General features: G+C 40.6%; 1 protein-coding gene across 1 annotated transcript; it reads right to left on the bottom strand.

The window, feature by feature from the left end:
- Window positions 1–600: 600 nt before the first annotated feature.
- On the bottom strand, window positions 601–1,992 carry LOC145571020 (uncharacterized). The gene is made up of 2 exons (XM_081630123.1): window positions 1,877–1,992; window positions 601–1,714 (listed from the first exon to the last, which is right to left on the bottom strand). Exons 1-2 carry the CDS (start codon window positions 1,990–1,992, stop codon window positions 601–603), a joined length of 1,230 nt encoding a protein of 409 aa, XP_081486249.1.
- Between the last annotated feature and the right edge of the window lie 10,382 nt (window positions 1,993–12,374).

Genomic DNA, 12,374 nt, shown 5'->3' with positions numbered 1-12,374 from the left:
TTAACTGGTAATGAAGGCTGTCTTCTCTTGATCATCCTTGTGCATGAGGATCTGGTTGTAACCACTGTAGGCATCCATAAAGGATAGCAACTCGTGTCCTGCTGTGGCATCTACCATGGCATCGATATGCGGTAAAGGGAATGGGTCTTTTGGGCAAGCTTTGTTGATGTCTGTAAAGTCTATGTAGATTCGCCATTTCCCATTCTTCTTCCTTACTACCACCACGTTGGGAAGCCATTCTGGGTACTTTACCTCTCTGATCTTCCCCGTTTTCAATAGGTTTTGAATTTCTTCGTTGATGATCTTGTTCCTTTCTGGCGCGAATTTCCTTCTTTTTTGCTTCACTGGTGTATGCATTGGATCTACGTTTAACTTGTGGGTGATAACCTCTGGGGAAATGCCTTTCATGTCTTCATGGGTCCAAGCAAACACATCTTTCTCTTCTTCTAGGAAATTGTAAATTTGTTGTCTGAGTTCCGCTTTCAGCTCTGATCCTATTCTAACTTTTTGATCTGGATGTATGGGGTTCAGCTGGACTTCTGTAGCTTCTTGCTCCTCTGATATGCTTAATTTCTCTTGGCCCAGCTGACCCTCTGGTTGCTATGCTGAACTTTTCTCTGCAGATATTGCCTTCAATGCTATCTTGTAACATTCTTTGGCTTCCTTAGGATCTCCTCTGATTTCTTGAATTCCCCACCTAGTAGGAAACTTAATGACTTGATGGTACGTAGAGGGGATGGCTTTCATCTCATGTATCCAGGGTCTTCCCAAAATCATGTTGTATGAAGACAAAGTGTCAATTACTAGGAACTTGACTTGTAGGTTGATCCCTTTTGCGTATGTTGCCAATGTAATTTCTCCACTTGTCTTTTTGGTTTCCCCGCTGAATCCTACTAGCATGGTTGATTTGTTGACGATATTTTTCTCATCTATGTTCATATGCTTCAGGGTGTCTAGCATGATAATATTTGCAGAGCTTCCATTGTCAACTAGGATTCGCTTGATCATGCAATTTCCAACCGGGAGTGAGATCAGTAGACCATCATGATTACCTTCAACTGCATCGCTCTCTTCAAACATGATAGGGATGTCTATCTTGGATTTTTCCCTTTTATCTAGCTGCTCTTTGTTGCTTTCTTTTGCATGTCGCTTCGCTGCTGAATATGTTAAACCGCATACTTCTGACCCTCCAGATATGAAGCAGATGGTTTTGACAATTGGAGGTGGGGGTGGAGGACCTCCTTGCTTGGACTCTCTATCCTTCCCTGAAGCTTTAGATCTATCTGACAGGAGTTCTTTGAGGTAACCCTTCTTCAGCAAGTATGCAACTTCCTTTCTGAGCGCGACACATTCGTCCGTAGTGTGACCGATATCTGAATGGAAATCACACCATCTGGATGGATCCTTCTTCTCCCCAGGCCTATCACTCCTTCTGGGCCATTGAACGGTATCTCCCATCTTGTTTAAGGTCCTTATTACTCCTGCAGGGTTGACATTGAAGCAATACTCATGCAACTTGGGTGGGAGCTCAGGATCTTCCCTCCAATCAGAAAACTCTCCTTCGACAGCATTGACTGATCCTTCATCAAAGCGGGAACGCTGATACGGCTTGAATCGATGATCTCTCCTGGGGAAGTTGTTGTACCTTCTTGACGGACGATCTTCATCCTTTTTGAGCTCTAGAGTCTTTCTTGCATATGCATCTTCCTCGAATCTGACTTAGGCCATTGCTTTAGCTTGTACATCTTCAAAGGTTGTGCATGGATATTTGGTTAATTCCTTGTAGAGCTCACTGTGATCTAGCAATCTTCTTCTGAACGCTTCAATGGTTGTAGGAGCATCGCACTTGTGTATTCCAATCTTTTCCCTGTTGAACCTGTTAAGATAATCCCTCGAGGATTCACCATGTCTTTGCACAACACGGTATAAATCCGATGACTGCTTCTCTATTTTCCTGCTGCTGGCGAACTGGACCTTGAATAGGTTTACCATTCCTGCAAAAGATCGAATTGTCCCATTATCTAAATTATTGAACCAAGTTAAAGCTGGACCTTATAATGTGGCTCCAAAGCCTTTGCACATGATGGCCTCTCTGATGTCTCTAGGGAATAAGCTGGTCATCATCTTCTGCTTGTAGAGGGACACGTGCTCATCAGGGTCTGCTGTTCCATCATACATGGCCATGTTGGGTGTGCTGAACCTCTTTGGCACTTCTACCATAGCGATCTCTTCTAAGAAAGGAGACTCTATATAGCCATCTGACGCCTCTTCATCCATGGGTTTTGGCATTCCAAGGATCTTGGCGATCTTGGCTTCGATTGCTTTGAGGTACTCTTTGACTACCTTCTCTATCTTTCCCTCCTCAGATCCTTCTTGGCTACTCTGGTTAGGGGTTCCTGCATTCAAAGAGTCTAGATCTAGGGCTGTTTCCCTAGTGTTAGATCCTTTTTCCCCATTAGGGGTATGAAAAGTACCTGACATATCAAGCTGCATGGCTATACTTTCAGTGTTCTTTCTAGTATTAATGGTTTTAGAAGCGACTGATTGTATTTGGCTACGGAGGGCTTCATTTTGTTTGGTGAGACTGGTAAGCTTGGCTTCGGTTTGAACCTTTTTGGCCAACAGTGTTTCAATCTGGCTTTTTTGTTGGTCTAAGGTTTGACGGAATGCGTTCATTCCCTCATTGATTTCGGCCATGGTAAAGGGTACTTGGTGCCCAGACATGGTGTTTGTATTGGTTTTTTTGGCGAATTGGTAGGTTAATTGATTATCAGCTCCACGGTGGGCGCCAAATTGTTTAGGCAAATCTCAACAAGGACATATGAGAATCTGCTAGGTTTGAGGGGTAATAACAATCATACTACCAAAAGCATATAAATTAGCAATAAAGCAATAATAAAGCAATTGATAGGCAATGAACAAACAATAAACAAACAGAATGAACTCTATTGTGAAAAGAGAATAAGTTTAGAGATACAATACTGAATAAGGACAAGCCTCCTTCTTCAGTAGGGATGGAGCTCCGTCGGTAAATGCAGAGTAATTTTATTGTATTTAGAGTATATGTGCGTACATGAATGTTCAAAATGTCTAATTACACTTATTTATACCTAGGGATCTCTAGGGTTTGCAAATATATTCGGAATATATTTAAAATGAGGAAGATCCTCTTGATTTATCTTCTTCCCTGTTCTGTAGGTGTATCTTTGGCAAGTATCTCCTTGATTGATATCCTTGATGATGCTTTCCTTGTTTGCTCCAATCAAGCCGTTTGCTTATATTTGCTGGATTATTGATCTTGGATTGACGCCCTAAATGTAATGGGTCGTATTATAATACGGGCCTAACAGATTGGTCGTAGTGGTAGAGCTCCCTGCTGACGGGTTTGTAGGGTAGATGAAATCTACGCAATTTGATTGTCCATGATTTTATTGTGAGCTATAATCGAATCAATTTGTGCATCCCTACTCTCTATGTGCTTTTGCATGCTTGAAGGCATTGCTCTAATTTCTGACATAGCAGGGTCAGAAGATGAGGAGGGTTGCGACTGGTTTTTTTTGGCCAGAATTAGGATGGTAATATTTTTGCTGTGGTGGTGGTTGTTGTTGTGTTTGTTGTGGAGGTGGAGGGTTTTGTACATTGGTACTCAGGTAGGAAAGATATGGGTTGTTTCGGAGGCCAAGATTATAAGAGTTGGAGTATGGGTTATTTTGCCTATAGGATTGGAAGGCATTAACTTGCTCTATGGAACTCCTATAATCTTGCTCCCAATGTCCTACAATTCCACAATTTTCACAAAAAGCTTCATTGTTAGCAACAGCAGAAACATTAGCTACAGAGTAGGAACAACAGTAAGATTATCTAGTTTTTGACAAATAGATGTTAACTGAGCCTGCAAAAAGGATACATAATTGACATTATGTTTTCCTTTGTTAGCAAACCCTCTTGAATTCCCATATTTGGAATTGTGAATTGCCATGTCTTTAATAACCTGACCTACATTTTCAACATTAAGATTCATGAATCTCCCACTAGCTGCATAATCTAGAATTGATGAGTTTCCAAGTCCATTGTAAAAGGCTTGGATCAACTGCCATTGTGCCAGATTATGGTGGGGGCATTCTCTCTATAGATCCTTAAACCTTTCCCAATCCTCATATAGAGTTTCATCTGGCTCTTGGGCGAAGTTCTGAATAGCACTCCTTAGTAAAGTTGTTCTCTCTACAGGGTAATATTTGTTATAAAAATTCAAAGCAAGATTTTCCCAGTTAGTAATACCAAGTGCAGTTCTATTCAAACCATTAAACCATAATTTAGATTTTCCACATAAAGAAAAGGGAAAAAGAATCTCCTTGATTTGGTCCTGCATGACCCCAGCTTGCCTAATGGTATTGCAATATTGGCAGAAATCTGCAATGTGAAGATTAGGATCTTCACCCTTAGCTCCACTGAATTGCTTCCTCTTTATCATCGTGATAAATTAGGGTTTGATCTCAAATTTCACTCCATAAAGGGCCGGAGTATGAGTAAGGTGTGGAAAATCTGTCAGTGACGGCTGCGAATAATCGCTAAGCTTACGAGGTGGAGGAGGTGGTGGTGAGCTTGCGAATAATCACTAGAATCAGATGGGGGTTCCGAAGGTGGATTACCTCTAGAAGTGTCTCCTATCTGCCTGTAAAAATTCTTCTGTCTATGAAAAGGTCGTTCGATTTCAAGATTGAATGGAATGTAGACTGATCTAGAACTCCTGGGCATAAACACAGAACTAAACAAACAAATATGAGAAAGTTGTCTCAAAGAACTTACGTTCTATGAGACAAGAGAAAATAATTTAGACTACAAAAATAATAAAAAATAAAAATAAACCGTTTCCCCGGCAACAACGCCAAATTTTGACATGATACAGTCGTATTGTAGGGAATATTTCAAGCATCCCACACTTGAGCCCCACTGTGATCATACATTTAAGCATGGTGGCGTCCAAAGGGAAGGAAGCTAGAGTAAAAAGAGTCGTTAACAAGTTTTAGGAACTTGTAAACCGTTCACAGGGTGAAGGTTACACCCCTTAACAATCCAGGAGATCGTTAACTCCAATAGGTCTGGAACCATGACTGGAAGTTCGGGGATGAAAGTACAAATCCAATAAAAGAGATTGAACTTGCCCTAATAATATGCCTCTACTTCATTCTTCTCGTATTCATGTGCGTTTTCTGACTAACATACAATCAATAAATTAACCTTAAACCTGTTTATCTATGCTGGTTGAATATTAATGCACAAACAAAACTATTATTGGCGATCACTTGAATTATAATCATATTAGCCTAAACAAGATTATTAATTATCTTATTAAGCGTGATTACAAGTACAAATTCCCTTTAATCATGCATAAAACGCGTGATCAAGTAATAACAATAACAATATCAAGCAACAATAATAAATTGACAACAATCATCATCATCATATTAATCTCAATAAAGCATAATAATAATAGCAAGATCCTACGCATGATACTAACAAGATTAATAATAAATCCTAGCATGTTACTAAACATTAAAGATCAAAGCTTTAACATGACACTAACATGCTATTAGGAAAGAAATAGGAAGCATCATGATAAAATATACATGATATTAGAAATTTTAGTTATCATCCTAAACATGATACTAAGAAGCATTAAAACATCCTAACATGATACTAGGAAGCAATAAAACATCATAACATGATACTAGGAATCAACATAATAATCTAAGCATGATTTCTATATCAAAAGATCAATAAAACAACTAAAGTACTTACTTCGATGCCTCGTATCTCTTTCTAATAACAAAATACACACGTTAGTAATTTCAAGGAAAATAATAAATCAAAAAAATTAAATTAAATAATTGAAATAGAGATTTAGGACCAAACCCTAAGAAATATTTAACCTTTCACGTCTAGGGCGAAGGCAACTTCAAACTTGGCTAGGCGTGTCTAGAACTTGTGAATGAGGAATTTTGAGAGAGGGAAGGTTTAGAAAAAGAATTAAGCAAGAAGGAAAGCTTCTAGCTTTTAGAGAGAGAGAATAGATGATTGTGAATTGTAGATGATTGTTGGTGAATAAAAACAGGGAAATTCGACCCCTATTTATAGGAAAAATAGCACGGGATCAAAGAAAATCATATTCGAAATAAAATACCTCCTGTAGCCAACGACAGAAGCCAGCGCCAGACGCCAAGCTCGTCGCCAGGCGACGAAGGTCAGCGCCAAGCGACAAAAGTCAGCGCGACGACTCTGTCGTCTCGTGCTAGTTCAAAAGTACAACACGCTTTTACACGTGGAATCACCTTTTAAACCGGTTACAGGTAATTCTGCGTTCAAGCAGATTTTAAAATCAGATTTAATATATTTTATTCAAAATAAAACATCTTTTTTTAAAAAAATATAATTATCAATCCTAATCTTATTAGAATTAAAGAGAACCTTCTAGATATTCCTAGAAGATCAAAATCAATCCTAATTAATTTAGGAATAATAATTAATAGGCCATCCTCTAGATCTTTGGGCGTAATTTAATTTAATCCATAACTTCCTCATAATTCATCGGAATTGGGCTTATAATATATCATTGGAAAGTTCTTTTCAAGCCCAATCCAACTACACTATTATTGGACCCTTATCATGGACCAAACCAAATTGGATTGGCTATTTTTATATAAATGGAGTAAGAAAAGAAATATTTTTGAAAAAAGAAAGAGAAATATTTTAATAAAAACATCCTCATCACTAGACTTTCCACACTTTCACCTTGTTTGATAATCAAATGACGTGAAAGATATTCATCACTGGGTTTGGTTTTGGGGAGACACATTTGGGTGTCTACAGAAGCCCCCACTTTGACTGAGTTTGGAGAAACGCAAATTTCGAAAACAAAAGTCAAAGTAGCGATAGGGACGGAGAATGATTCAGAACGTTCTGCGATCCTAAATCATTCTTGTAACGCCGGTACCTGCAAACTAGCGTTAGTTAAAACAGATAAAAGAGTTAAGAAACACGTATCTTGCACCGTCGAGCACACGTCTTTGGAGTAACCAATTTTGTTTGACGATCTTCCTCAAGCTAGGGGATATCGCCTGAAGACTGCTACGCTTGCAGCTGCCTTCAATTTCCGCTTTTTTATGACCATCTTCCACATCCTAGGGAATATGATCGAAGATAACTTCTCTTGAAATCACCTCCTATTTCTGACAACCTTCCACATCCTAGGGAACGCCGTCGAAGATGTTATTTTCGCTTGAAGCCATCCTCAATTTTCTGACAACCTTCCACATCCTAGGGAACGCCGTCGAAGATAACTTCGCTTGAAGCCATCCTCAATTTTCTGATAACCTTCCACATCCTAGGGAACGCCGTCGAAGATAACTTCTCTTGAAGTCATCCTTAATTATTGTGATAATATTTCGAAGAAAATTACCGAAGACCAACGCTTGTCGATCCTCAAAGCTCGCTTGAACTTTGCTGCTGTAATATTTGCTGAAATTACCACGGTGCCAGTACGTCAGCGCATTTTTCTGCTTGTGAACCATTACGTCGGTGCTTGCGATGAGCCAATGTTTAAGCGCTTTAAGCTAAGTGAGTCGATCTTTTATCAGGTCGATCACCTACTGTGATTGTAATCGAGCCAATTACTTAATCATGTCAGGTTGCTTGTAGGGGCTAACTGGCATACCAAGGAACCCGAAATTTCTACATAAGGTCCACATATTCATTTATGAGGGCCTCATATCCCGTCGCCGCACCAGCGCACACTGGAACACACTGTCGCTAGGATTTAGCTCTGTCGCCAGGCGACAAAGGTCAGCGCCTGGAGACAAACTCGTCGTCTGACGCTGATATCGGGTTTTCGAAGTAAAACCCCTTTCTTCTTCATTTGCTGTGACTGCTGCTGCTATTGTTCATTTCCGTTCGAGACTTCAAATTGGGCGTGCTTGCTCGTTTGTCCACCAAATTCGCTCAAACTTGTTACAAAGCAAAGCTTATCTCATTTATTTTCCCGATCCATGTAAGTTTTTCTCAAACTTATCTCGATTTTTGCTGATTTCGGAGATGTTTATGTGCGGGTATTCGAAAAAATCGAACCCAATTATTCTTAACTCGCTTCGTTCATTGAATTTCATGCCTTGAAATTGCTTGATTATGTTTATATATCATGTTTAGAGCATTTTGAGACTTGTTTTACTCAATTTGGTGAAGAAATAAGCAAATTGCCATTGTTGAACCCCTTGAGTTTGTGAGAACAATGTGACTTATCGTTGCGACTTTCCAAACAATGTGACTCATTTCTAATAGCCATTCTTGTCAAATTTTTCACAATATTTATCATAATATTGCGAGAAATTGTTTGATTGTTGAAAATTGCCATTTATGCTCGAATTGAAATCATGCTCTGCTTTATTACTACGTACTCTTTGTTTTTTTTCGCGAACATAGTATCATGCGGCTAGTCGAACCTTAGATACTATAGAACCTTAATTTTCTATTATTTTGCATAACATAGCATGGCTAGATGACGAGGTTCAAATTCTCGTTCTAGGGAGGCTTATCGGGAGGACGATCCCGTTGACGCCGGCGTAGGGACCTCTTCTTCTCTAGGGAGGTTTCTAGAGTGGGACGAGCGCACTCTATATTTTGCACCTGAGTTTCACATTTCAGAGCGCGTTCGTCAAGGGATTCACAGCGGGCGAGTCCGCAGCCATGGTTCTGGCAACACGACCATCGGCTCTTTATACGATACATACTTCCGCGACCATGATGGTATGCGCCTTTTGTGGGAGTCATGTTGCTTGACACCTCTGTTTCGAGCCACTCAGGCTATGTACTCTTTCGAACAAAGCCACTATGTAGTCCGAGCTTTGGTGGAGTTCTTTTGGGACACCACCAACACCTTCCATTTTCCTTGGGGTGAGATGACTATTACCCATACTGACTTCAGTCTTATCACGGGATTAGAGTTCACTTCGGTCCCGCTTCCTTTTGATAGCGAGATCTCTATCTTTTCTCCAGAGGTACTGGAGCTGTTGGGCCCTATCACCATTCGGGCTCGTGTTGAGGCTGATCCGATGCAGCTTAGCACTAGATGCATTCGCCGGACCACGCTTGCGGCGGCCTTTCAGGACAATGCGACCACCCAGAGCAGTGGGTGCGCATCTTTGCAATCATCCTGTTATCGGGGACCTTTTCACCTGACAGAGGTAGTCGAGTGCTACTCTACTATCTACATGCTCTTCAGACCTTCCTACGGTCGGGTCGTATGATTAGGTCAGCCTGGCCTACGCGGACTTCCTAGTCGGACTGCGACTTTCCAGTCGTCACAGTTCCTTCTAGGGAGATATCGCGCTTTCCAGCTTTTGGAGACTCGTAGAGGTATACTTTATTTCCCTTACTAAAGTTAGCTCTAGTTCTACATTAGCATTTATTGACACTTTCCGTCTCTCGCGTCGGCGAGACCTTCACCTCGTGAGCTTCCCGTTGCTGCCTATTAGGGAGGCCGTCTCAATGACCAGGCTACTATTAGGCGCGTTCGAGAGTTGATCCTCTCGGTATGTTCCTTAAATAATTGTCTTCTTATACCTTTAGTAGGATTTTATCTTATGAGCATGCATTTTGTAGGAGCTGGCCGTAGTGTTTCGGCCGTGGGCCGATTTTGACCTTCTTGCGCTTTATGTGCAATACACCGCTCAACGTCGGTACTTCTAGGGGACGTATGATGCTACGGTGTATCTAGGCGAGAGAGTGGCTATTCAGCACTCCTCGGAGGCTTTTGTTGTTCTTGCTCGCCCTCTTCAGCATATATTCGATAAGGTGAGGTTGAGGACCTTGGCGAGTAGGGAGCCAGAGGGCACACCTTGGCGGACTCACGCTCGTCTAGAGCTATGCTACACAGAGGCACTGCTGCCGCTCTTGGCTCCACGACCTGCTTTGCTAGAGGGAGCAGAGGAGGTATTCTTTATCTTGTGCATTTGTCCCTTGTATAGCCCCCAAGTAGATACTAACAATTTGAAGTTGTTTTGCCAGGAGACTCGTGCAGAGTTTGTTCCTCCACTGGTATCCATCACTTATCAGGGGATGTATGGCCTGGTCGAGGAGATGATTCTAGTGGCTCCTCCGGAATATCGTTTCATAGAGCAGTCTATTCCCCAGCATCAGACTTGGGTGAGTCATTTGTTCATTGTTTACTTATATATCTTTGACTGTTACTGACTTTCTCTCTTGATAGTTTACTCGCGAGGTGGTAACGAGAATGGCGAGGGGTATGGACGCCTATTGATACCAGCTGGTGAGATTGCGGGATCGAGCCTCCTGTCGTCATGACGACACTTCTACAGAGGTTTTTCTCTTATCCTTTTCACATGTTTTATTTATTTATTTTTGCATCTGACTTGATTTATTCTTGCAGGGGCAACCTATTCCTCCGCCACATACTCGGACGAGACCCGAGGCTAGTAAAGAGAGATCTGGGTCTGGCTCGAGACGTCGTCGTACCTCTTCTAGGGGCGAGGGTGGCCGGTCGGAGACGGCTCCCACCGAGAGATCGGAGGGTTCAAGCTCTTCGTTTGAGGATGCACCTATTAGGCCGACAGGCAGAGGAGGCATGACATCGGCTCCTATAGGGGGTGGTGGGACGTGCGAGGTTGGCTCGTCGTCGCAGCAGCCTCAACCATTAGCGATTCAACGTCAGGGTGAACCTGGAGCTAGTGAGGAGCACACCCCACGTTCTACATTGTTTTTTGATACTTTGGGAATTCCTCCCCATTTGCGTCCTCCGGCACCGTGACTGTACCTGTGTTTATTTTATTTGACTTGTAGGACTTTGCCAATTTGTATTATATGACTTCTATATTAGACATATTGTATATACAAATTTATTTTTTTTATTTTATATTTTATTTTTTATTTTATGTGCATGTGAGTGTTTGAAAAAACGGTGACTAATTTTTGCCTAAAAAATTTCCGTCATTTTCATTATTAATGGAGGGTATCCGACTTTCTGCCCCAAAAAGAAAAATGAAAAAATAAAATTTTGACTACCATAAGCCTAAAATTAATTAAGCTTAAATTAGTCGAAAAGTGTTTGAAAGGGATAAAAGCGTAAAGTCAATGCACAAAATCGAGTCGTAATAAAAAAAACAACAAACATATGATTTGCATAACGCGAGAAAGCTATCGTCTAACCGACTCTCTGTCTCCAAACGCTGATCTTGTCGCCAGGCCACAAGCGTCGTCGCCAGACGCTGTCCTTGTCGTCAGACGACACACTTTTTCTTCGAATCCTTTCAGAAAACAAACTGGACCAGTTTTGTGCATAAATAGCCCCCAAATATGCCGAATTTTGTATATTTCGAACAGATTAAAATAATAGTTATAGCTTTAATTCTCTTTAAGCAATCATGTCTAAAAGTTTTAGTGATTTTATTCGCGAGTGGCGCCGATCTTTGACTGCTAGGGAGAGAAAAGAGCTTGATTTCTTTCATCTGGGAGGTATTTATGGTATTGAGGGGGTAGACATGGATATAGACTTTATTCATATCGCCTTAGAATATAGGAATCCAGACACTCATTGCTTTAAATTAGGCTATGATGAAATTAGTCCTTTACCGGAAGATTTTGGTGCTATTCTAGGCTTTCCTTCCATGGATCTTGCGGTAATTCCTAATATGAGTGAATATTATTATAAAGATTTTGAGCGTTTCTTTAATCTTAAAGACAGGGATCTAACAAATATTGTAGATGGAACTGTAGTAGATCTGAAAGAATTTGCATGCCACTACTTTGATAGACCATATTCTGAGTCTTTTCATGTTTATAGGAGGAGAGCTTTTCTCTTTTGCATGTTTAGCCAATATCTCCTCACTAGTGGAAATAATCGTGAAGGTCAAGCAATTTTAGTGTCTATCATGGAACAAATTGAATTAGGGAGGAATCCAATGCCATTAATTGTTGGAGAGACTATGCTTAGTTTCAATGAATTAAAGAAAAATCCAACAGCACCTTTTCGAGGCTCTCCAATTTTATTACAGGTAGAAAAATAATATTCTTAATTATGGAAATCAAAAATATATATTTTGTATAGTAATACTAATTATTTGCATTGAATTTTTGCAGATGTGGCTAATGGAGAGGCTAGAATTAATTACTCCTCCTAACAATATTGAAAAATATACACCAAATTGCTTTATTAGGCGAAAGAAACGCTTTTCCATAAATATGGGTCGCCGAGAGTGGAGTAAAATATTCGCTTCTTGTGATTTTGCTATCAAATGGATCATCCCTTGGTGGAGAATTAAGAAGATGGTTGGTGTCAACAAGCAACCCTTCTGTCGTCTTCCAAGCTT

Source organism: Chenopodium album, chromosome 12, assembly GCF_948465745.1.
Source record: "Chenopodium album chromosome 12, dcCheAlbu1.1, whole genome shotgun sequence".
Taxonomy (NCBI): Eukaryota; Viridiplantae; Streptophyta; class Magnoliopsida; order Caryophyllales; family Amaranthaceae; genus Chenopodium; species Chenopodium album.
Note: the sequence above shows the minus strand (reverse complement) of the source record. Positions and strands in the feature narration are given on the sequence as shown.